This window comes from Marmota flaviventris, chromosome 1 (assembly GCF_047511675.1).
Source record: "Marmota flaviventris isolate mMarFla1 chromosome 1, mMarFla1.hap1, whole genome shotgun sequence".
NCBI lineage: Eukaryota > Metazoa > Chordata > Mammalia > Rodentia > Sciuridae > Marmota > Marmota flaviventris.
Window position 1 is genome coordinate 61004201 of NC_092498.1, and position 27316 is coordinate 61031516.

Sequence of the window (27316 nt, forward strand, 5' to 3'; positions counted from 1 at the left end):
TGCAAAGTAGGCACCATAGTAAATTGGTTTAGAGCAAGGACCCTGGAGACAGACTACATTCCATGACAGCCTGAACTTGTCAGTTTTGTTGGCTGTGGTATTGCTGGGATTTGAAATGGTTCTTAGCACATAGTATGTGTCCTCAAAACAGTTGTTGAATAAATAAAATCAAAGAATACTGTTTCTGTCACTTCTTGGTGACATGACTTCTAGGCAAATAGTTGTTTCTATAAGCCTCAATTTCATAAAGTGAGGATTAAATGAAAAGTGTGTGAATGCTTAACGTGTTAGTTATTTTTGTTAAGGTAATCTGAACACAACCTGAAAAAAAGTGAGCACTCGATATGATGCCTTATTTGAATTTGCATTTACACATTTCTCATTTGAATTTATAATTAAATATTCTGTCTTTTTAAAAGCTATATTAATGAGGATGATCTAAGTCAAAGAAAAAACTGATTTCATATGATATTATGCATTTGAAAGTCTTTTGAAAATTGCTAAACATGACATTATTACTATTTTAAAGCATCTTTGGAAGAGTATATTCAACTCACAATTTAAAATTATGTTCTTTAAACATACTTTATCAGATATTCACCTTTACTCATTTAAATATTATAAATGATAAAAGAAATCTTTCATCATTCATCAAAAGAGGCAGTTTGAAGAGTGGGGGAAACATAGCTGGCCCAGTAATTCACCAGGGTTGAGAACAAAAAGAGAAAAAAGGCTCATGCTTTAAATGCACAAATTATAAAGAATGAGCCATATAAGTCATTTTGCAATACCAAGTAAATAATTAATATTTTAAAGCATTGTTGCATAGAAGATAAATAAATAGAATTATTTGTTACCTCAATTTAAAACCCATAATGTTTATACATACCTTTTTAAAGCACAAAGTTAATGTTTCAGTATAGGCAGTGTTCTATTTATAAACAAACAAACAAATAATACATATATGTGTGTGTGTGTGTGGCATGATATATATATTTTATACACAAAATCAGATTTTTTCTCCTTTGTTTCACTCATTTTCTGTTTTATCATGAGCCTCATTTTACAGGAGACAAAATCTAGTAAAGTTTGATGAGGATGCAGGGGCTGCTGGTTGGGAAAACTTCCATTACCCTAAATGGATGTCACAGTATCTGCGCCAGTGGAGGGTTTTCACTCTTCTTTCCTCATGGGTCTTTTCTTTTTGTCTACTTTATCTTCGTCTTTTGTTATTCTTTCCTTTTCCAAAACATTTAAATAAATGTTTATTTATTTTAAATTTCATTTATTAAATATTTAACTCATTTGTTATTGACAAATAAAGTCCTATGTCTTGTATTCTTGAAAACTGCAGAGAGAGTAGATTTTAAGTGCTCTCACCACACACACACACACACACACACACACACACACTCACACTCACAAAATGATACGCAAATGCCTCTGTTAACTAACTGGAGTCAGCCACCCCACAAGGTGTATGTAGTTCTACCTTTCTTTTTTATTTAGCTTCCTGTCACCTTGACTTTGCTTCAGGACTATCTCTGGGACACAGCGCAGCTCTGTTCCTAGGAAGATCCTCATTGTCTAACTATGCTTCCTCCCCTGTCATAGTCTCCTGCCCTACCAGATCTGTTTCCAAGGGACTTTCACATTCCAAATTTAACTCACAAAAGAATTCCTTGTGATTTCAACAGCAAAGGTACCCACACATCAACAAAAGTGGGTGGAAACGTTGAGTTGAAAATGTAGATGGGAAAGGAAGGGGCATTCCAGAGTTAAGAGTGCCATCAGACAAGATGGTGTGGGAATGAGAACCACCAAGAAAGGGACTGATCCACTCTCTGCTCACTCATACCTGAGCTAATCAAACTGAGCCTTGAGATTCAAAGGTGATGCTTTTGGAGGACAGAAACTTGTCCAGCATGAAGGGTGGGCTGGGGCTCCCTCCATTCTGTGCAGTGACCTTCCTAAGCAGGCCAGTCTCACACTGCCATGGCCCCTGCTTCCGAGGTTCCCCTTCCTGCACAGACACTTTAGCCTCTACTGCAGGCTTTTTCATCCTTCTTACTCTGAGGCTGTCTCCCTCAGCATCAGCTCTCTTGCCACAAATGAAATTATCTTCTCCATTTTGTCTTAATGTCCCACCTCCACCTATCTTTGCTCCTGATATTGCCATCCATCCTTCCCTCCAGCATTAGGGAGATTAAAAAACAAAATAAACAACAAATGAGAAAAAAAAAAAAACCCAAGAAATTGCCAATTACTTTCTTGCCTTTCAGAAGCACTAATAATCTAGCAATTAAGCCATACTTCTCTAGTAGATTCAGGATTCTCCTGACCTTCCCTCACCCCTAGGGATCCCTAGGGACTGGGTCTTCGTAATGACAGAGGCTATACGTGGAAAGCCTGTCCACACATTATTAACTTTTTAAGTTCATGTAATCTCACGATTTCCATGATGCCTCCTTTTACATTTTAATTGTGTTCTAGGTGAATCCTTCTCTGAATAGTATCACAAAATTCAGAAATTATTTACTAATAGTTTATAACTATCAAGTCTCCAACTTGATAATAAGTTTGAGAGAAAGGATAACATCTTGTGAATCTTTGAATGCCAACACTGGCTGAGTGACTAAAATAATGCAATCATTTTCCTAGATTCTTTCAAGCCTGGACAGAGTCTTAACTTCAGTCTTTAAAAGACCCTTTTCTTCACAACCTAAACCAGGTTAAAATAGGAAAGTTTATTTTAATCACAGAGAAAAGAGGTTTTTATAATTGCATTATTAGAAACACTGTGTGGAAACAGTTGTTTTATCAACTTATTTGGTTCCTCTAATAGTTTCCACATATCCCTACTCCCCCTATGTTGCATAATTAAAATGTTCATATCATCAGTTTTCTTCTTCTGAACATTAATTATTCTGAATATCAATGTCTGACCTCACATCTAAAATTCATATTTTTACTTCTGATCTGTAATGATGTCATGCTATGCTTATCAATCTCAAAATTGTGTTTCTAGAGATACATGTATTGAAGAATTTTTAGTTTGTTATATTTTACAAAATTCTACATACCTTCTTTCCTAATTAATTAATAAAGGTGTCTCTGTAACATTGTTTATAACAATAAAAAATCATGCAAGAGATTCTGTTGTTTTTTTGTTAATTTAGAACATTTGCTGAAAGGTGAATGCTACTGATTCATTTTCTGCAAAATACTGCATTTCTTATCCATGTTGGAGTCAAACAGAGTACCACATAATTACCTGATTATGCATTCCCTTGGCCACATGTATCAAAGTTTCCAACTTCATGTGAGAATTAAATATTGGTATGTGGTAACATTTCAATTTCACAACTGAGTTCTACCTATGGAGATCTAAGTCATAAATCACTCTAGGTTGGGAAAGGGAATCCAGTTTTTAATATTTTTCTTGAATAATCAGATATTGCATATTTTTTATCTACTGCCAGACTGAGAATTTCAGTTTCTATTATTATTTTTTTTCTCCCTAAGGCTCAAAAAACTCTGAGAAAATAAGAGTTATGTGTTAATAATATTTTTAGTTTTTTACTGTTCCTAATGAACATTTTGAATGTCTTATTCACATCAACAATTTAATTTGGGGCCAAAATCTTTAACTTTAGCGTTCCTTTAAAACAGATGTTCTCTAATATTGGCATTTGCCAGTAAATGGATGAAAATGGAGAATATCATGCTAAGTGAAGTAAGCTGGGCTCAGAAAATCAAAGGTTGAATGTTTTCTCTCACAGGCAGAAGCCAGAACAAAGTGGGGGAAAAAAGAAAGGGGGCTTGGATATCATAAAGATACAGGGAAGATGGGCTGGGGCTGTAGCTCAGTGGTAGGGTGCTCACCTTGCATGTGAAGGCACTGGGTTCGATCCTCAACACCACAGAAAAAATAAAATAAAGGTATTGTGTCCATATACAACTAAACATGTATTTTAAAAAAAGAGAGACAGGGAAGATCAGAGGAATAGAAGAAGGAGACTGAGAGTTAGGTAGGAAGGATGGGAAATGGGGAGAAAATTCAGTATAAATTTGATAAAATCATACTAAATGCCTGTGTAAATATGCACAGAGAAATCCACCTTTATGTGTTGTACAAACCATCAATTAAAAATAAAAAAAAAATAAATGACTGAAAGGAAGACCAGTAGAGGAAAGGGAGTGGGGGAGGGAGGAGTGGAGCTGGGGGCAGAAAAATAAAATGGAATAAATCAAATTCCTTGCATGTCTGATTTTGCCAAAATGAACACAACTATTATGCATAACTATAACATGCTAATGAAAGCAAAATAAATCAATAAATATTCTACTAAATGTATGCTATGACATCTACCGTCCACAGTAATTAACTATACATTTCAAAATACCTAGAGGAGAAGGCTTTAAGGGTTTTCAACACACACAAGTGATAATATTTGAGGAAATGGAAATGCTAATTACCTTGATTTTATTACACTGAATACATGTATCAAATTATAACATTGGGCCCCCTACATATGCACAATCGCTATATGGCAATTAAAAATTTTTAAGTTGTTCTACAATTAGAAACAAAGAAAAGGAAAGCTAACTATCATTGCTAATAAAAGATATGAAAAATAAATATTTTAGAAAAAGAAAAAAAAAAAAAGATTAGGTTGAGCATCCCTAGGGAGTTTAGGGCCAGCATTTCAGTTTCCTTGGCAAGTCATAAAAATGATACGCAACAAATAAAATGGAGTTTAGCAAAAGGAATTATGGCAAACTGTACAAAGCATTTTACTGACTTCTGACTTCAGGGTTAAATGCTTACAACTTTTTATTGTGGAACCAGCAAATATTGTGCTGTAAATAGCTGCATCCTGTTAAAGTTCTGAACATGACAATGACATTGATGGCATCACAACATAAGCAGCAGGGAAGATTTCTTTGGACTCTATGTGGGTCCTTGAGGGAGAGGAAGAAGCAACTCCCCATGAGGTCTAGACGATTTCTAATTCAATAGTTACATCACATGGAGATTTGCCTTTTTAGTTACGATTGTGACAGATTTTACCAACTGATTAATTCATTCTTGGATCTATGTAGCTGTATTCTAAGATCCTAAACTTTGTTAAGGCATTGTCCCATTATTCTCTCCCTAAGAAGCAAGCTGTTACTAGAAACCATAACATCTGCTGTATTCTTTTGCCCATATTTCCACTTGCCACATCATTTGTACCCTGTTATGATTTTGTGGCAGTGTTCAAAGAAAGGTAGACACTCACTCAATGAAGTAGACTTCGCCCTTCTCTGTATAGGCCATTTCCCAGTTATCAGGCAATGGATCTGACTCCTCATTCTCTTCAGGCTTAGTTGGTTTTGTGTCCTCCATCTGTTCCTTGGGCTCCTCAGGCTGACCATACACGGGTGCAGGATAAGGCTGGGAGGGCGTCTCCCCTGAGGCACCTGCACTCTTGTCTTCATGTTCACTGGATTCTACAAGAACAAGAGCATGTGGTTAGTCTCTCTAGCCAGGAACTCTGGGGTGAGTGTGAAATACACCACACCAGGCAATACTCTCTATGAAGGCTAATGGGAAATATTGCACAACACAGGTGCTGCAAGCAGAATAACAGAACCCTGAAGATGTTCATGTCCCAATGCCTGGGGCCTGGGCAATTTACCTTGTATGGTAAGAGAGGATCTGCAGGTGTGATTAAATTAAGGACCAGGAGATGGGAGTGTTATCTTTGATTATCCAAGTGGGTTCACTGTAATCACAAAGATCCTAAAAGTAGAAGGGGCAGGCAGGTGTGGAGGAGATATGACTAAAGAAGGCCAAGGAGCTGCCTTGCTGTGTTGCAGCTGCCTCTGAAGACAGAAAAACAGGGGCACAAGCCAAGGAATATGGGCTGCCTCAAGACGCTGGAAAAGGCAAGAACTTGGTTTCCTCCCTAGAGACTGCAGAGAGGAATGCAGTCCTGTCGACACATTGATTTTAGCCCACTGAGACCCACACCAAACTTGTAACCTACAGAACTATAACATAATGTAAGCCATGAAATCTACAGTGATATGTTACAGCAGTGACAGAAACCTAATGAAACAGAATAAAAACTAAAACAGATACATAACTTAAGAGAAACGATGACATTTACGGAGGACAAACCCAACAACCCCAACAAGTAAATGTATAGTTCTAGAATGACAAAAAAGAACAGCATGGGAGGAAATAATCTGCTGTACGTAATAGAAAAAAAATTGACCCGAATTAAAGAAGTACTCAAGCCTGCACTGAATCTGAAGCCAGATGAGTAAAACATACAGACCCCCAGAAACATCTTGATGAAATTTCCATTTGACAGTGTGAAAAGGTAGTATTAGCAGCTTTCTCATTGAAGAAACAAGATTACTCACAAAGAGAAAACGAAGAGAAGAACATAGGACCTTTCATCTGTCACACTCTATGTTTAAACTCAGTATGGTACCATCTAGGTCTAGATGAGTATAGCAACCCAAGAGCCTAACTCTATCCAGATATCTATCATTCATCCATGTGGCCAAAGAAAGTAATTCTCAAACATGCAGAGTTCAGAATGTGAATTACCTATGTGTCTTATCTGTTCACAGCAGTGGGGGCATTATTCTAGCCATATCTTGATAATGGAATAGGACACAGATCTCAAAAAAGGAAGAAGAGGAAAATAAAAAGTAAGAAGTAAAAGAAATTCTGCAAAACACAAGTAAATGTAAATGGTGGATAATTTCATTGCCCGAAATTTGTTACGTGTCAAAGACAGGTTTTTGAAAGAGGAGAAAAATTTTACATGGAAAACCTTGTAATAGCATGGGTTCTGCACCTTTATCTTGGGAGAATTCAGGTTTTGGAGGATGGAGAAAAGGTCAGACATAAAGACATTCTAAAGGTCTCAAGAGGAGAAACATTAGGGAGGGAGGTGAGAGATAATTTTAAAGGCTTCTTTCTCTTAGGATGGGATTATTGGGCAAACATTTTGGTCAAGGTGTAGGTCTAACTGTATAATGGAGATATTTTTAAAGTATCCCCTAAGGTATTTTTTTCTCTATATTATTTATGGTTTTCTTTTCCAGTTAGCTTTTCTTTTTTAAAAATATTTTTTTTTATTTTGATGAACCTTTATTTTATTCATTTATTTATATGTGGTGCTGAGGATCAAAGCCAGTGCCTCACACATGCTAGGCAAGTGCTCTACCACTGAGCCACAACTCCCGTCCCCGTCCAGTTAGAATTTCTGCCATTAAGAACAGATCATGAGCCTTACATGCCAAGGAAGAATAGAGCAGATATAACCTAGAAAAAGGAGAAATCCTTAGGATAAATGAGAAGAAAATATGCTTCAGAAGCTCCCCTAAAGGGACCGTTGAACCCTGACACAGCAAGGAGAGCACAACAGAAATTCAGAGGGATGGGACTAGAAAAAGAGGCAACGTGGGGCGACTCTGCAATTGTGTGGGAAATCACCTGCTATGAAAATTAAAGTATATACACATATGCAAATGTACATATACTTTGACTCAGTTATTATACTTTGAGGACATATCCTCTAGAAATAAAGGCACTGTTGTATAAGAATATCTATATAATAATATTTATTATAGTATTGTTTTTAGTAACAAAACCCTAGAAATGGTATGAATGTCTTTTAAAAAATATGATCAATTAAAATGTGTTTATCATTACTATGGAAAACTATGTGTTTTAAAAACAATGAATTAGATCTATATCCATTGACCCAAAAAGGTGCTTATAATGACTATTTTAAAGAGTAATTCAATGCATATTATTAATCCTATTTTTCTAAATAAGCCAACACCAAAGTCCCTAATTTTAAATTGACTTACAGAACATGAAAGTAGTGGGAATGATGTACAACAGACTGTCGATTATGATTACTTTAGGATACTAAAATTGGACATCGATGGGAGAAGTTTTCTTGAATATGTCTTTGCATATATTGGTACTTATTGTTATAACTATGAAAATAAGTAAAGATAACAAACAAGTAAATTGAAGCAGCAGTTCCTTAGGTCAATTTTTTCCTTATCTACATTAATCAAAGAGAGCAATATTAAATTATCTTTTAGAAATTAGGAAAAAAAGAATACTATATAAGCTTTGATTGCCTTGCCCTTATAAAGGGGGGAAGTTATGAAAATATTATGGCTGTTAGTGTTGTAGTCTCCCTGATTCTGCATAGAGAGTCTAACTTTGTAAGTTGTGTAGGAAAGAAGCAGCACAAGGAAGTAGTATCATTCTCATTAAATTCTCTTTGCTGCAATATGTGGAACACACTGTGGTATGTAAGTGGAATATACCAAAACCTCATGTTGCAATGAAAAGTTACAATGCAAGGTCAAGCTGATGCACTGATTCAAAGTTCACTTAACAATATTTATTAAGTATTCCACTGGTGCCAGGCACTGAGGATAGAAGAGTGAACAAGGGAGGCATGATTCTTGCTTTGATGAAATTCAAATGAAGTCATGTGTAGTCTTCATATAATCTTATATCTTCATCCAATTTTAAGTGTGATAAGAGCTACTGAAAAAGTAAAGACGGAGTCTTACACATGGGTATTCACCTAATCTTACACAGTCAAGGAAAGCCTCTTTTCCAAAGGCTATTAAATCTGGGACTTCTTTCAGAAGGAAGTAAGGGAGAAATTGATAAACAGGGGTTGGATCAGGCAAGGCCTTACTCATATGGCCTCAGGATTTGGAACTGTATCCCAAAAGCAATGAGAAGGTATTGATAACGATCTAGGAGAAGACAAAATTGGATTTTCATTTTCTACAAATATCCCCTCAACTGAGTGGGAACTTGAGGATGACAAGAGTGGGCTTACAGGCCAGCAGTGGGTTATTTTTGTGTGCTCCAGATTGAAAAATAAAAAATGGTGTTGTAGCTTGAGAATGGGAAAAAGCTGATTGATAAAATATTTGGAGTGTAGAATTTTGTTTGATTTCCAAAAAAGAAAAAAAAAATAGACTAATAAGGAGAAAGGAAAAGTCCTGGTAACCCTGGTGGGAGGCAAAGTAATTCTCTGAGGGATGGAACGTGAGAGGAGCAGTGGGACTCTGTGGGTGAGGGAGGACAATGGGCATGGTTTTGGACATGCTGAGTGAGAGGCCCCTGCCAATCCCACAATGGAGATGTCAAATCAGAGAGTTCTTGGCTGGAGAGGATCAACTCCAAAGACAACAGCAGATGGCTGGATTATATTATAATTTAAGCCATGAGTAAATGAATTTGCCAAGAGAAACAGTGTGAGAAGTGAAGACAAGATTCCCTAGAGCAGCTGTCTGAAAAACTCCAACCCTTAAGAGTCACTGTAAGGAGGAACTGGCAAAATGTTGATGAGGAAAGCAGCTGTGGCATTAATAAGAAAACCAGCTGACTGTGGTGCCATAGAAACCATGCAAAGGAGCAGAAAGCAATTGGCTTTGGACAAAGATTAGGAACAGTCCAGAAAGACAAAGATATAAAATAGGTAGAAAATTAACATGAAGGTCACTGGTGACATTAGCTTCCTGCTATGGAAGTGTTTGCGGTAGAGTGATGGGTGATGCCTGATTGGAATGGGTTAAAGAATGATGAAAAGAAAATACAGAATATGCTGATGGAGAATTCATTCAAGAGGGTTGGATATAAACAAATCAACTTTTCCCTACCATTGTATAATACTATTAAATTCTTGAGGGAAATGTCAGGCATCTCTTGAAAAAAAAAAAAAAGCCTCGTCTTTGAAGAAGTCTATAATTGTATTTATCATTATGTCAGAGATTAGTAAGCAAAGTGCTCCTTGTTTAACCCAGTTATCATTCATTTCTTTATTCTTAATCAATCATTACATGAGCATCCATGAGCTAAACTCCTATGATGTGCAAGATATTTGAAAAGGGCTATTATAATGGGGGAGTGAAATTTTTTTTTGTATCAGGCTCTGATGAGTGGGGTTGAGAGGGAAGCAGTAAGTAGCACCTGTCTCCTCCACCTGAACAAAGTAAGACTGTAAAATGAGGAAGGCAAATTTGAAGACCATGACCTTCCCACATTTAGTATTCATAAAGACTAATCTAGGAATATAGTTATAGTGAGAGTCAAGGGCTGATGGTAAAACCCAGAATCAGTCTAATTTATCTATTGGCAGTGCTGAACCAGGGAAAGCCTTCCACGTAGCGGCAGAACCTGTTCCCAGAAGAGCAAAACAGAGCATTTAGAGGAAGAAAAAGAGGAGTCGAGCCAAGCAGGCCTAGATAATTCTTCCAAGCAGTATCAATCAGATAAGACATTCCATCAGGCCTGGGCAGTGAATCAAGGGGCCAGGGGAGTTAAATACAGTAACATTCCTGGGAACCATGCGTAGTGGAACCATGAGCAGAAGCAAAAGAAACTAAGATAGTTTTCAGAGGAACTCCAATGTTAAGCAGAGAAGGATTTTTAGTCTTATAGTTCTTACATTACTGGGAAATGTCAAAAATTAATTAGTTTTATAAACATTTATTGGGAGCTTACTAAATGAAAAGTCAGGCTCTAGGCTAAGCAATACTCAAAGACGAGTGTGATCGAGAGCACACGTAATGCTTTGCTAAGGTTGTCAACATATACCACAGACTAAGTGGCTTGTAACAGATATTTATTGTCTCATGGAACTGGAATTGAGGAGTTCTGCATCAAAGTGTTGGCAGGGCCAGCTCCTTCTGGAGACTGGGAAAGGATCTATTTCAAGCTTCTCCCAGCTTATGATAGTTCCTCGGTTTGTGGAAGCATTATTTCAGTCCTCATATGGTATTCTCCCAGCGTCTGCATCCCAACGTCCCCTTTTAATAAGGACACCAGTCACATGGGAACACAGGTATGCTCTACTACAGTAATGGCCTCATCTTAACTAAAATGTCTACAATAATCCTATTTCCAAATAAAGTCACATTCTGAGAGACTGGAGGTTTAGACTTCAACATGAATTTTAGAGGGACACCATATAACTTATAAAATAGTCTATCAAATGGGTTCATCTTAAAAGCCACTGGATTAATATTTACCATCTTTGGGACTATAAGTTACTGTTTCATGCTATAATTGTTACCCTACTTAATAAGGACAATGAAATGAATTTTCCTGCATTTTGGATAATATAATTGTCTTTCTTTTTTGTATTTGGTTTAAATGTTGTAAAAATCAGGTTGGGCATTGCATGAGTGGTTAAAAAGTTAACCATTAAGAACAGAAGGGACTTTCAATAATAAAGGGAGAGAAACAACCTGAACTTGCATCCCAACCACAGGAGCCTGTGTTGCCCATTCTTCTTAGGACCTCCAGCCCCATGTAGTTTGCACTGGAATATATGCATGCAAACACACTGTCACACCCAGGACACGTGTGGCAGATCCAAGGTCTATTTAGAATCCTTGAACTATTTAGATTCTGACTAAAGAAGTCAAAGAATCCATGCTTGTTTTCCTTTTAGAACAATGTGAAGGTATTTCTTATTTAGAAGGTGGTCATTGTCCTTTATGACAAGATGCATTTCTCAGTGTGGTTTTATTGCAAAATTTAAAATTTTATCCATATTCTTTGGATATAGAAAATGTAACTTTTCCTTAAAATGCTTGCAGTCAAAGTGAGCAGATTATCAAACAGAAGCATTTTTGAGCATTCCACATTGCTTTTTTTTATGTTGCTTAGTTATATTACAATCTAGAGCAAGGAGATTTTTGCACTAACAATAGAAACAAAGAATATTTCAATAAAGAAGGAACACCTCTTTTAATGAATGGCAATGATGGAAAAAACTTCTCTGGGACCAGGATTATTAAATCTCTAAGAAATTCCACAGAAACATTGAGGCACAAAAGAGACATTTGAGATGTAAAGTCTTATAAACAAGGACCTATGAATCTAGGTTTTACTGCTCTTTCACTGTTGAGAAGATTTAACAAATAGAATTCCTTTCATCTTGACTACCCTAAGTGTTTTGCTGAATTTAGTAAATATGATTTCCCTCTTTCCATAAGAATTCAGAAGACCTCAAAAATCTGTACACAGAACAAAGGATGAAAAGCTTTTTAATTCAGAGAGAGTAAAATGTACACATTTTTTGCATTCAGTTCAGATCTTATAACTTTTCTAGCTCTGGTCCAGTCTAAGATTTTGGTATTATAAAAATTTACATAGTATCTATACCTTTGCTTACATGTTTCGTGTTCTACCATATCTCAAGTATAAGACAAAGGATAAATCAGAATGCAATGATTTTGAATGTTCTCACCATTTCTATAAAAAATAACCAAAACTAAGATAAAACACTTCAAGAAGAAGAACATCCATTTTGGATGTTATCCATATTTTATTTTGACATGGTTTATGCACACAGTTAATGTAAAGATTTCTGTAACTGCCACCCTTGGAAATAAGGGGAAGTAATGGAGGATTTTTTAAGCTAGATATAAATTGATTTCTTTGACTGTCATAAAATTTGAATTTCCAAAATTGATTTTGCTCTTTGTGAGAGAGAACGCTTTGATTTTTATTTTTAATGGCTATGTGACAGATTTTAATAAATTCCATTTTTTTCCTCTCTTTCTCTTCATATTAGTTCTTCGGAAGTAAATATGGCTGAAGGATATTTAAGTTGAGAAGAAGAGGAGTAAGGGACATATTTGTAGTGATAAAGAGAATAAGGTTGATTTGAGATTAAAACTTTATTTCCTTCTTCTTTAGCAATTTTGTGATAGCAACAAATATTCTCTACAAGAAGCAGGAGAACATAATTACTAACTGGTGTCAGACCACCTGGGTTTGAATCTGTCCTTCACAGTGTGATACTGAGCAAGTTATTTACTCACTCTGTGTGTGCCCCAGTTTCCTTAACTGTACAATGGAGACAATAAACTTACCTACCTCCAAGATTTAGATGTGACATGTACATAAAGTGCTAAGAACAGTAAACTACCAGAATATGGTAAGTGTTCAGTAAATGTTATATATTATTATCATAACTACTAAATACATAGAGTAGTTAAATCAGTGTAGCCATTCAAATTATTTCCACCTAGAGAAACAAGTAACACAATCAATTTTCTATGATTGTTAGGATATTGGGTGTTTTCAAAAAGTAATGCAAGTGCCGAAAAAAAACGAATACAGAAAGGAGCTTTTCTTCCCAATTAAGACATGCAATGGGGTTATGCAATTTAAAGGAGAAAAAAAATAAATATTCTTAGACCACACATTTCCCTTTATATTCTCTATTATTTCCTGTCAAGTTTTGCATTTGCTTTTTCTGGGCACTAGGGGATGCTACTAGGCTATGAACTTGGCATCACTTTGGCATCTTTGAGGGTACTGATTTAAAGCAGAATCAGAGGCTTCACTCCCTAATCTTATTTTAGCTGAAGGCTTACTCTCTTCCTATACCTCTGGGAGCAGTACTGACTATGAATCTGCTTGCAAGTGATGGCTCTCCATTTTGGTATCTGCTCCGTTGTGATACTGGCCACAGTGTGGGAATGGTGAGGACTGAAGATTTTGCTACAATTTCTTGCAAACCTGATAATCCTATCAAAAGTGTGCTCATTACATCGATCTAAGGTATTATTCTCCACTGTGGCGAGAAGACTGTTCACTGATGGGAGCTGGAGTGCTTAACTAGAATTTGAACCATAGGCACTTATAAATGGATGAACACTTCAGGATTGATATTTGGACAAGAGAAAAATATTATTGTAATAACTTTTATAATTATTGAGTATTTAGTATTTTATTTCTAGTATAATTTGTTTCTAATCTTATGTAATTAATTTTACCATGTGATAGATTATGTCCTGTAGTGAAAAGTGGAAGATACTGTCTTTAGAAATGAAGTTGTCATGTAGCAGCTTACCTGAATTCTACATAACCAGTTGACCAAAAGAAGTCAAGATTATAGAATATTGCTCAGAAAGAACTCCTACCAAATTTCCTTTCTTTGCCTAAACCTTCTAAAACAAGAAGAGGAATTGTGAGTGCTAAATATATATTCACATTGTATGACTGGTGGCTTTTTGCTCATCACCTAAAAAATACTTTTTTTTTTGATGTAATAGAATGTGCATGTCATACATAATTCTAAAGTATAAAGAGAAATACAATGCAAATCAGGTTTCCCTCCTCAGTGCTCCAGTCATCCACATTATTCTGGTCCTTCATAGTTTTTTCTCTATGCACATTGACTAGTAATGTTTAATTGGTAGTTTTTGATGTTTTAGTGCTCCAGAAGTGGTTATAAGTCCTAAAAGAATTCATTACAAATTCCTACCTTTAAGATATGAGCATATGGAGAAGTGGTTTTTAAATCCTATGGAATATGTAAAAATGCATGAACACTTGTATTTTTGAAATGCTTACTAATATTTCCCTCTATTTTTGAGGCCAAGAAGAAAACACAAGTCTAGAATAAAATATTAGAATTCAGGGAATATCGTGCAATGATTTACCATGGTTCTGCTTTTCAAAATGTTATATAATCTGAGAAAACAGAAATCCCCAATCCTGGGAGGAAATGATTTTTTATCATTTATAAGTAAATTAGATCTCATCTACTCAGGCACAAGCCAGGGAAACGTGAATGAATAAGAAAGTGTATTTAATGCTTCAAAATTGTATTTCATCTATATTTAAAACCCACAATTGGTTGCAAATTGTGTGAAGGACTAAAAATATGGAAAATTATGAAAAAAGAAAATTCAAGGTCTATGAGTAGAAGATGACAAGGGAAAATATTTCCTGAGATATAAAAAGAAGTTAATTGAAAAGAATCAATGAAAAAGATCTGTAGAGGAAATGATTTTCCATTAACTGAGGAGGAGAGCTGCCTTAATTACTATAGTTTCTTCCTTCTACAATATTTAATTTTTAACACTTTAATAAATGTAGACTGGAATAATAGCCATAATAATCCTTACAGCTCTAAAATTGTATATGCCTTGTGATTTTCATCCTGTAATGAATTCTAAATATATCTATAATACAAAAACAAGCCACCCAAATCCTCTACAATCTCTGGGGTGAGAATGACTTATACACATGTTGAAAATATTCAAGGATCATAGCAAGATACGAAATAAAATACGGGTTATACACATACAATATGTCTTGGCCTTGATTTCAAATTTCTGAAAAAAGAAAAGGAAAATAGTACTATATAAAACACAATGCCAACTTCTGAAGCTTCAAAGGACTAGAAGAGAAAAGGAAGACAACTTTACTTAATTTTCATCTCGATTTTTCAAGTGCTTTCTTTCTTTTTTCTTTTCTTATCTTTTTTCTTTTCTTTTTTTTTTAATGAAAGTAAGAAATCAGGAGGGAGAAAGGTGCAAAAATTTACCAACAATGGAGCCAGGTAAAAGGAACAGGTGCTCAGAGAGTCCTTTTCCAGAGACTTCTTGCCCTCTCTAGACAGAGAGGCCAGCCCCAAGTCAGAAGTAGTTGAAGCCTTCTTTTTTTTTTTTTTTTTTTTGTTTGTGGTGCTCACACTAAAATCCAGGTCTTTGCACATGGTAGGCAGGGGCTTAGAGCCACCTTGGACAACAGAGTTGGTGGATTTCATACTAAGAATCATGATCACTTCTCTGAGATGATGTACGACATAAGAAATGCAGAGATAGGCAAAAATGAGACTGAGAGAGAGTAGCTGGTTGTGATGTGAGAAAAGGGCTCTAAAAAGTCCTGGTAAGCCCAAAGGCATCTCAACAATCCCACTGGTTCACAGCCTTTCTCTAAGTGCTGTCTGAATGGAGGACATTTCCCTGGTCCTTCTTGTTCTGCATTCTTCCATCATGTGGCAAATCTCTGTCACACAAAAATTTATATAAACCCTCAGAAATGGAAAAGCACTTTACTTAGAGGTTGAGTGCAAACTCCAGAAAATGCTGAATCTGTTTGAGGGTTTGAAGACATTCGCATAAAGGGATCACCTTCAGTCTGATTGAAAAGTGAGTCCGCCTTGATTTAGAATGGCACTCCTGAAACTCATGATGTCATATCTTCATGATATTTACAATTACTACTATAGTTCATAGCCACAACTCTATAAAGTGATCATCCTATTACTTTGTAATTATATCTGCCTTCTCAGATTATTTTACCTTAGGGCAGTGTAAAGTTTGATGTGATCCTTTTAAGAAAAGATGAAATGGTCCTTATTTTTAAATGGAATATCTAATTTTAGAAGGTTAGTTTAAAAATAGTCCTAGAATTTTTCCCATCCAATGAAGACATAAAACCACAACAGCATTTAGAAACAAGATCATAAAATTAATTATCCTCTCCCCCTACAAAATATTCAAGATTTGGGTGCTTACACAAATCGCAGTCTCTGTGAACTCACACAAAAATGAGCAGGGAATAGGCGTGGGGGCGGTTTCAGAGTGGGGCATTATTCACAGGAAAACAGCGAGATTCACTACGGAGGACATAATTCTTCTGTCAGTGACAGGATCTCATTCACAGGACCAGGACTGATGGTGCATGCACAGTCAGCGTGCCAAGCAGCACAGGACCTGGATGTGGGTCCCTAATGGTGAACTGAGATCATTGCTGAGGACACTCGGGGATCACATAAGGGGCACTCTGTTTGCTCTCTGGGAGATGCAGTTCATTTGCACTAATTGCGGGTTTGGGGGCCTGGAGAAGGCAGCTCTGTGTGCACATACTGTATTCCCTTTGTTGGCGAAGGTAGCTCTCACGGGGCCCTGTTCCTCCTGGCATTGTGTGTGTGTGTGTTAACAGAGAGATTTAACTGCTTTTAAAATAGATGTGCATTTCTAATTCTTTGTACAAGGCTTACTAATAGCTGAAGAGGGGAAGCTACAAGATAATAGTGAATTACTTTCCGGAAAAGTTTAGCAGATAACTCATGAAATGAAAGAAATCCAAAAAAAAAAAAAAAAAGCCTAACCCCATTACTATGGTTTATAGGACTTTGCTTTTCTGAAGAAGAGGCCAATGTTTTTTTTTTTTTTTTTAAAAAGAATAAAATTCTCTCTGCTTATCTATTAACCATCTGTTTTCAATATTTTCAAAGTTAGGAAGATTAGATGATTTCCTGGCTAAGAATATATATTTTAAAATACACTTTTGCATATTTTTCTTTAGTTATTCAACTGTCAAGAGTGCAGGATCAAATATAGGCAACACTGCAGTGAAGATACTGAATGGTGTAAAATGAGCATTTAAAAAAATCCAGTGTTGATACAGTATGTCTTTAACATTCTCTAGAAGTTAGTTGTAATTGACTAAAATTTAAAGATTTACTAAGTACTTGAAGTATTTAAAGATACATGCTAATCACTGAAACAAGTAAAAGCAAAAGAAATTCTTGTCCAGACATTTCTTAAAATGTCTGTAGGATGCCAGACATTCATGTGTTCAAAAGTTACCTGTGAGTTCCAGGCTAAATAATACCTTCCAAATGAATGAAAAATGTGAATGATATTAGAGAGATGATCAGCTTTGGCTTTTCATCATGGGACTCAAAAACTAAATTCCTAGAGAATATAAAAAAAAATCCACTGGATTTTGAATAGAAAAAGAGAAGGTACAGATGTGTGTGGCATATGTACAAGAGAAGAAAGTTTATGCAGGGAATTGATGGGCAAGAAAGCAAAGAGAGATGTTCTAGTCAAATGCAGGGTCCCTAGGTAGATGTCCAGAGTCTGAACTAGTAGAAACAGAAGCTCATTCAGATTTTGAGAATTATAATTGCTTGAGTGAATGGGGATTGAAGAAGCCTTACTTGATGAGGGATAAAAGGCAATTTGACAGGGAAGGAGCTGGAGGCATCAGCCAGGGAATTGCGATCCACAAATGGGTTAGCAAGGCAGTCCTTTGAGATGGGGCAGTGATATTTAGAAGAAAAAGGTGAAAGCGAAGAATCTAGTGATCATTTATGTCTGATAACAAAATATGAGTCTGGGGGAGAGAAGATCAAAGATAATTCTGAGTTATCTGGGTAAAAGAAGAATTAGAGAAATGACATAAAGGATTTTGTAAACAGGTTTGCTTGCTTTGTGGGATAAGAGTTTAAGTGACATGTGTTGAATTTCAGCTGCTTCCATGGGCAGTAGTTACAAACATGGCTTGAAGCATAGGAGGGTAAGTAAATCTGGGCTAAAGCTAAATCCACAGTATTTGGTGTCAACTATTTACCTAACAAGGTAAACAGAAAGATAAAGATATATAAGTACAGGTGAGGCTAATGTCAGGGAAGGTTTCCTGGGGGTATGAATTTAAAACATCAGTTTAAAGACAGCATCGTCATCCTTGCAAGCATAAGATTTAACACCCCTGCCATGAACTCAGTGAAATCTAGAATACAATTCAGACTGCATGCACTGGACTGCAGAGTTGTGACTTATGGAGGTCAGAAGTCACTTTGTCCTCAGCATGGGTAACATTTCAGAGAGGTGTGTCAGGGGACAAATTCAGGTATTAGTGAGTTTAAGTCTCAGCTCTGCCATTAAACAAACTCTTACCCTATTTTAGTACTTTAATGTAAGTTTTAGTATCTCATTTATAAAATAAGGATTTTATTTATTCAGGAATTAGCATTAACATGTGTTCTATATGCATGACCCACTCCTTGCATTCATTAAAGGAGAGTTGTCATTATTATTTATTTTTATAATTTTTATTATTGGCAATGACAGAACTACATTTCTATGAGAATTATATTGATTTGCATCACAAAGGCGGTATATGAAAGAAAAGCAAATATTCAGATCTGAGACTCTGAAAAATCACTATTATGTGGTTTTCCTAGGTACTATGGGCTAAATCCACATGTATGATATAATTCTGAGCCAAAAGAGAGAGCTCTACACAAAGTTAGTATTCTCATGAGAATTTTCACTGGTACAGGTTTAAGTGTGAACAATAGCTAAAAGGGGAAAAGATGGGAAAAAAAAAACAGGTAAGAAATGAAACCTGAAGAATCTTTTAAAAACCTTTATTCACACAGAACAATTAATTTACTTTGTAAAGTATATAAGTACCCAAATACAGGTAGTTTTGATGTTTATATAATATAGAATAAAAATTAAAAACTAGGAATTTTTATATGCATAGAAGGAAATAAGTCCACTTGTAAATGATTTCTAGAAATGAAATTTTGGTGCATAGAAATTTATAATGCCACTTTTAAAGATGTACAGGTAAAATAGTGTTCATGTGTCTATATCACAAAGAGAACATTTTTCGTGTGTGTTTGGTTTTACAAGACTCAGGATAGCACAGAGGCAAGAAACAGGTTCAGAACCCAGGCTTCCTGTATATTAATTCTAGTGACCAGGCAAATTATCTATTTAACTATAGTGTACTTTATTTTTTAATCAGTAAACAAATGTCCAGTTAATATAATTGTTAGGATAATTAAAGAAACTAATACCTATAATGAGGTCAGGTATTCCTATCACATAGTAAGCATCCAAATGAATTTAATCATTGTCTTATTTATTACTATTATTGACCATATGAGACAGAATGGGAGACCTCCCATAGGCAGACAGGATAAAGCCTTCAGAGAAAAGAAGGAGGGAATGAGACCATGCCACCCCAGAAGGAGACATCAGGCCTGAAAAACATCTGTCATTACCCCTTACAGCTTCAACCACACCACCTCCTCCTTAGCTAGAACACCCTGCCATTGCTACTGACAGTTTCAACCACATTGCTCTTCCTTACTACTCCTACTGCTAGCCCTAGCAACAGCTGACCACCAGATTTACCCTGACCCGAAAAACTTCCTTTCCTGGATGGATGGCCAAATCACAAGGTTGGGTCAGTCCTCTTAATTATGAAAATAAGGGTTTAGATTTATGCACTTCTAATTGGCTTATTAAGCTGGGAGCTGGAAGAGCATGATTGGTTCCTCATTCCACCAGTCACCTTCACTGGGTCATAAAATGTGCCTTTAAAAACCCCTAGACAACAGATACCCATTGGCATCCGTGACTTAGAACTCCTCCCTCTTTGGAAGTTCTGCTTTCTTCCTATCACTTTAATAAATCCTGTTACCTTGTTCTCATTCCATGTCTGTGGATTTCATTCCTTGAAGTGGCGAGACAAAGAACCCATCCATCCATACTCCGTGTTGCATTACTTTTATAATGGATTAAGCTTACCCCAATAAGCTTCTCTCACTTTTTGTGCCTCACTGATTATAATATTAATATTCTGAATTAAGATTTGATATTATTATTATCGTCAACATAAGGCAGTGTTAACTAAAATAGAAGCAATGGTTTTTCTCATTATTCTTTGAAATATTCGTAGCTGGTGAATGTGCATGGGAAGAAGATAAAAGCAAGACTAAGACTGCTAAATAAATGCAATGAAGTCCAAATGGTTAAATGTTGGAAAATGGGTATGAGAGGAGGCCAAGGAAATTTCTAAAGTCTTTATTGGATGAACAAAGAAAAACAAAGGCATTTCAAAGATGGGAATTATCAAAAGATTTTTAATAAGGGATGGTGGGCCAATTTTCTGGTTTGGGACTATTCTTTCCATCTTTTAACACTGGCCTAATTAATAGACCTCTCAACTTACATAGCAGGGAAGAAAAAGGGAGTAAAAAGGCCATGTGCCCAGCCAGGCTTACAGACCCTCTGTTAGTGGAATTTGTCGACTGTCTAGTTGTTCTCTACCATCTTCAAGCTGAGGGGTCTAGTCATATGGCTGTGGCTGACCAGGAGGAATTCAATTTGGTTCATTTTCTTTGGGACCCACAAAACCACCTACCCATAAAAATACCTCATTTCACTCCTAATGTATTATTTAAAGGGAATAGTATATTTTTTTAGATTTAATATATCCCTAATTGATAGGAAACAGACAGATGCTGTGGTGGGAACATGAGTTTAAGGCAATAATTCTATAAACTGGGCTCACTGTGCTGACCCCTGCATGTTTTTTTTTTTTTTTTTTTTTTTTTTTAAGAAAGCAAGTTATCTGCAGCCTTGCCTGACTTTAGTTGGCAGGATATGCTACATTCAGCAAACATCCTGTTATCTGAAGAAGTGTAGGCCAAAATGCTGTTAGAAGAACACAAATTACCCTTTGAGTAAGGTGTAGGGAGAGCTCAAGGGGAGGCCTTTGTGACCTTTATACAGAGCAGACTCCAGAACTCAGGGATATAAAGATATTCCCCCCTAACCATAAAAGCTAAGAATAGGTTCCAATTTGAACTGGTCAGCATGGGCCAAAGTGACCTAGAGTTGTCACGTATAGTGGGGACTTGAAAGTCGGATGTTGTCCTGCTGTCAGTCAGAAACTTCCCTGGGACCCCCATTAAAACTGGAGGGCAGGAGGGGCATGCCATCCTTCTCTTCACTGAGAGGATCTGCTCCATACCTGGAGAGTGTCACTCATGCCTGTTATTCTGAGAGACAAATCTGAAATCTTTCAGCCTGATCTTAAGAACTGGAGACTAGGAGACTTCTGTGACTCCCTCAGATATGCACAACAGGCCCCTGCCCCATAACACAATTAAATAACTTCCTAGTTTAAGAAACTGGATTCAAGAATACTTTTATTTCATTTACCTAGCACAAATTGAAAATGAAATAGAAATCATCAAGGATTCTATATTTTGTTTTTGACCAAAAGGTGTTAACTAGCAAGAAATTCTGTAAATGTTCTCTGATCTCTAACTTCTACTTCTTTTATGGATACTTCTTTAACTTAGTTATTTTACTTCTCAACATCAGAGATCAATAAAGAAAACTGTGTATTATGTATGAAAATTCATTTTATTCATATCATGAAAAGCAAATATTTTCACACAGATACTTGCAAATCAAAAAAGGAATGTGTTTCACTGCTTGAAGATTGTTTAGTAGACAAGTTACATTAATTACTGATGGTGATTTTTTAGCATTTGTATCTAGAAACTCATGATTGCTATAGCCAGAGAATACAGTTTTACCTGGGCATACTAATTGAGAAAGTTGTCCTGAGTCATCAAGATGAAACTACTTTTTATGGTTTTTTTACCTTAATAGGCTCAGATGAGATTTGGTCTCCTATTTTGCCTTATGCTTAATGAAGAACACTTTTTACAGCTATTTTGGAAAAGGAAGATCAAAAGTCAGTTTACGAAGCTTTACTTTGATAAAAAATAACTGAGCATGAAAATTCAAATACTCTTGTCAGTAGAAAAGCAGTACAGTGAAAAATAAAAACATAGACATCAAAGTAGTAGCAGGAAATATCTTATAATAATGCCTCAAAGTGCATGTGCTAACATTTTTTTAAGAGCTTGAACACATACTTAGAATTTCAATGTTCACTGATATGCCATATTAAAAAATTAATAGGTAAAGCTAGCATTTTGAAAACTTACTACAAGAGGCTAACAGAATGCTATAGTTTTTGTAATAATTATGAATATTATTAAAAATAATTTTGTGCTCTATTAATACTAAATATAAACATAAAAAACAAATGCATAACCAAAATTCAAAGAATAGATTTAATATTAATTTAAACCACCTCAAAATTTTATATAATCATGTGATTTGGAAAACCTTCTAAGAGGTTTAAGCCATTTTCTATATTGTCATTAATATTGTATAAGGGAAACCAAAAATTAAAAGAAGTTGAATGAAAATGACAAAAATAAAGTAAGTTGGATATAAGAATCATCTTCCCTCTATACTGTACCATTGGTCTACGAGTCTATTTTGGTGTCAACATCATTTTTGTTACCATAGCTCTGTAGTATAGTTTAAAGTCTGGTATAGTGATGCCACCTGCTTCACTTTTCTTGATAAGGATTGCTTTGTCATTTTGGGTCTTTTATTTTCCCAAATAAATTTCATGATTGCCTTTTCTATTTCTATGAAGAATGTCATTGGGATTTTAATAGTAATTGGATTAAATCTGTATAATGCTTTGGTAGTATGGCCATTTTGACAATATTAATTCTGCCTATCGAGGAGAATGGGCGATCTTTCCATCTTCAGAGGTTTTTTTCAATTTCTTTCTTTAGTGTTCCGTAGTTTTCATTGTAGAGGTCTTTCACCTCATTTCTTGGATTGATTCCCAGTTTTTTTTTTTTAGTCTATTGTGAATGGGGTAGTTTTCCTAATTTCTCTTTCAGTGGATTCATCTCTGATGTATAAGAATGCATTTGATTTATGGGTGTTGATTTTATATCCTGCAACTTTGTTAAATTCATTTATTCTAGAAGTTTTCTGGTATAATTTTTTGGATCTTCTAGATATGGAATCATGTCATTAGCAAATAGTGATAGTTTGAGTTCTTTTTACCTATTTGTATCCCTTTAATTTCTTTCTTTTGTCTAATTTCTCTGGCTAGAGTTTTAAGGATGATGTTGAATAGAAATGGTGAAAGAGGACATTCTTGTCTTGTTCCAGTTTTTAGAGGAAATGTTTTCAATTTTTCTCCATTTAGAATGATGCTGGCCTTGGGTTTAGCACATATAGCATTTACAATGTTGAGATATATTCCTACTACCCCTAGTTTTCTAAAATAAAATTAAAAATAAAAATATGAATGTGTGCTGTATTTTGTCAAATGCTTTTTCTTCACCTATTGAGAAGATCATATGATTCTCGTATTTAAGTCTATCAATATGATAAATTTATTTATTTCTGTATGTGGAACAAACCCTGCACCCTTGGGATAAACCCTAGTTGATTGTGGTGCACTATCTTTTAAAATATATTTTTGTATGAAATTTGCCAGAATTTTGTTGAGAATTTTTGCATTTATGTTCATCAGGGATATTGGTCTGAAATTTTCTTTCCTTGTTGTGTATTTGTATGGTTTTGGCATCAGGGTAATATTAGCCTCATAGAATGAGTTTGGAAGGGTTCCTTCCTTTTCTATTTCATGAAATACTTTGAGGACTATTGGTGTTAATTCTTTTTAAAAGTATTGTAGAACTTGGCTGAGAATCCATCTGGTCCTGGGCTTTTCTTGGTTGGTAGGCTTCTGATGGTGTTTTCTATTTCATTACTTGAAATTGATCTCTTTCAATTGTGTATAACCTCCTCATTCAGTTTGGGAAGATCATATGTCTCTAGAAATTTGCCGATGTCTTCAATAGTTTCTATTTTATTGGAGTATAAATTTTCAAGATAGTTTCTAATTATCTTCTGTAATTCAAACATGTTCATTGTGATATTTCCTTCTTTATCTTGTATTTTAGTAACTTGAATTTTCTCTCTTTTTCTCTTTGTTAACATGGCCAGCGGGTTATCTATTTTATTTATTTTTTCAAAGAACCAACTATTTATTTTGTCAATTTTTTGAATTGTTTCTTTTGTTTCAGTTTCATTGATTTCAGCTCTGATTTTAATTATTTCCTGTCTTCTACTGATTTTAGTATTCATTCTTTCTTCTTTTTCTAAGGCTTTGAGATGTAATGTTAGTTAGGTCATTTATTTGTTGACTTTTTATTTTTTAATGAAGGTTTTCAGTGCAATAAACTTTCCTCTTTGTACTGCTTTCATAGTGTCCCAGAGATTTTGATATGTTGTATCAATATTCTCATTTACTTCTAAGAATTTTTTTATTTCATCCTTGATTACTCCTACTATCCCTTCATCATTCAATCGTGTATTATTTAGTCTCCATTTGTTACATTTTTTATTTTATCATTGATTTCGAATTTCATTGTGATCTGATAGAATGCAGGGTAGTATCTCTACTTTTTTGTATTTACTAAGAATTGCTTTGTGGTACAAGATATGGTATATTTTAGAGAAGAAGCCATGTGATGCTGAGAAGAAAGTACATTTGCTCGTTGATGGATGAAATATTCTATATATGTCTGTTAAGTCTAAATTACTGGTTGTATTATTTAGTTCTATAGTTTCCTTATTGAGTTTTTGTTTGGAAGATCTGTCCAGTAGTGAGAGAGGTATGTTAAAGTCACCCAGTATTATTGTGCTATGGTCTAGACAAGGTTGCCAAAAACATTCACTGGAGAAAAGACAGCCTATTCAACAAATGGTGCTGGCAAAACAATCCATAAGTAGCAAAATGAAATTAAACCTTTATCTCTCACCCTGCACAAACGTCAACTCAAAGTGGATCAAAGACTTAGGCACTAGAACAGAGACCCTGAGCCTAATAGAAGAAAAAGTATGCCCAAATCTTCACCATGTCAGCCTAGGATCTGACTTCCTTAACAAGACCCTAAAGTTCAAGAAGTAAAATCAAGAATCAATAAATGAGGGCCTGGGTTTGTGGCTCAGTGGTAGAGTGCTTGCCTAGCTTGTGTGAGACACTGGGTTCCATTCTCAGCACAACATATAAATAAATAAAGGTCCATCAACAACTAATAAAATATTTTAAAAAAAGAATCAATAAATGAGATAGATTCAAATTAAAAAGATTTTTCTCAGCAAAGGAAACAATCAATAATGTGAGGAGAGAGCCTACAGATTGGGAGAAAATATTCACCACATGCACCTCCCATAAAGCATTAATCTCTAGGGTATATAAAGAACTCAAAAAACTTAACACCAAAAAAACAAATGACCCAATCAATTAATGGGCTAAGGAACTGAACAGATACCTCACAGAAGAAGAAATATAATCAATCAATAAATACATAAAAAAGTGTTCAACATCTCTAGCAATCAGAGAAATGCAAATCAAAACTACTCTTAAGATTTCATCTCAATCCAATCAGAATGGCAATCATCAAAAATACAGACAATAAAAAATGTTGGTGAGGATGTGGGGAAAATGGTGCACTCTTATATTGCTGGTGCAACTGAAAATTGGTACAATCACTATGGAAAGCATTATGGAGATTCCTCAGAAAACTTAGAATGGAACCACGTTTGACTCAGTTATTGCACTCCTTGGTTTATACCCAAAGGACTTAAAATCAGCATACTACAGTAATGCAGCCACATCAATGTTTATAGCAGCTCAATTCACAATAGCTAAACTATGGAACCAACCTAGGTGTCCTGAAATAGACGAATGGATAAAGAAAATGTGGTATATTTATTCAATGAAATATTACTCAGCTTTAAAGAAGAATGAAATTATGGCATTTTGCCAGGAAATGGATGGAGTTGAATAATATCATACTAAGTGAAATAAGCCAATCCCCAAACACCAAAGGTCTAATGTTTTCTCTAATATGTGGATGCTAATTCAAAATAAAGGGGGGAGTTAGAGAAGAACAGAGTTACCTTAGATTAGGTAGAGGGAAGTAAAGGGAGGGGTAGGGAGGAGATGTGGGGATAGGAAGGATAGTAGGACAAAACAGACATTATTACTTTATGTATATATGTGACTGCATGACCAATGTGATTCTACAACACGTACACTCAGAAAAATGAGAAATTATATCCCATCTATGTATGATATATCAAAGTGCATAAATGCATTATACTGTCATGTAAAAAAAATCGATGTCACAAAAATAGAAGGAAAGGGACTGGGGTTGAGACTCAGTGTAGAGCACTTGCCTAGCATGTGTGAGGCCCTGGATTTGATTCTTAGCACCACATATAAATAAATATATAAAATAAAGGTACTGTGTGCATCTACAACTTAAAATTTTTTTAAAAAAATAGAAGGGAGAACAGCAGAGCAGCTGAACGGGATCACCAGAAGGAAAGCCAGGAGGGAAAGGGGATGTACTGGGGAATGAAATGGAGCAAACTATGTTATGTGGATGCATGAATATGTCACAATGAACTCCATTATTATGTATAATTATAATGCACTAATGAAAACAATCAAAATAAAATATACATCACATCACAAAAATAAAAAATAAACACGTCTCTCAAAAAAAATATCATCTTAAGATTTGATAATTGGGGAGAGGAAGATGGCGGTGAGGGGAGTGCATTGCCCCCGTGTGCTGCTTCACTGTGTGGGAGTATGACAAGTCAGGACGGCTAAAGGCTATCTTGTTAGGAATTTCCAGCAATAGTGGGGTGCTCCGGAACCTGGAGGAAGGATTTCCATCGCACGAGGATCGGCTACGGGGAATCAAACGCGAGAGGTTTGTCGCACCGAGGGTAACACTGCTTATTCAGCAAATCGCCCCGCGGCTAGAGTCTGCAGCGCGCGATGGGAAACGAGGAGATAGCGACGCAGGGATACAGCGCTGCAGTTTCTGCCAGCCGTGCAAGCACCGTACTCAGGGCTGAATTCTGGGTTTGAGACGGGGGAAGGAAGCGGTCCATGTCGGTTCTCCACACCGGTCAGACCACAGAGGAGGCCAGCAGCCACCATGTT

The 27316-nt window shown here is 35.7% G+C and overlaps 1 protein-coding gene across 2 annotated transcripts in view; it reads right to left on the reverse strand.

Moving 5' to 3' along the window:
- Positions 1 to 27316, reverse strand: part of Magi2 (membrane associated guanylate kinase, WW and PDZ domain containing 2) — a 1283934-nt gene that overhangs the window by 418017 nt on the left and 838601 nt on the right. For both annotated transcript variants that reach the window (XM_027926401.3, XM_027926400.2), the window contains exon 5: positions 5286 to 5496. In XM_027926401.3, coding sequence (XP_027782202.2) covers positions 5286 to 5496 — 211 coding nt within the window. The remainder of the gene's footprint in view (positions 1 to 5285; positions 5497 to 27316) is intronic.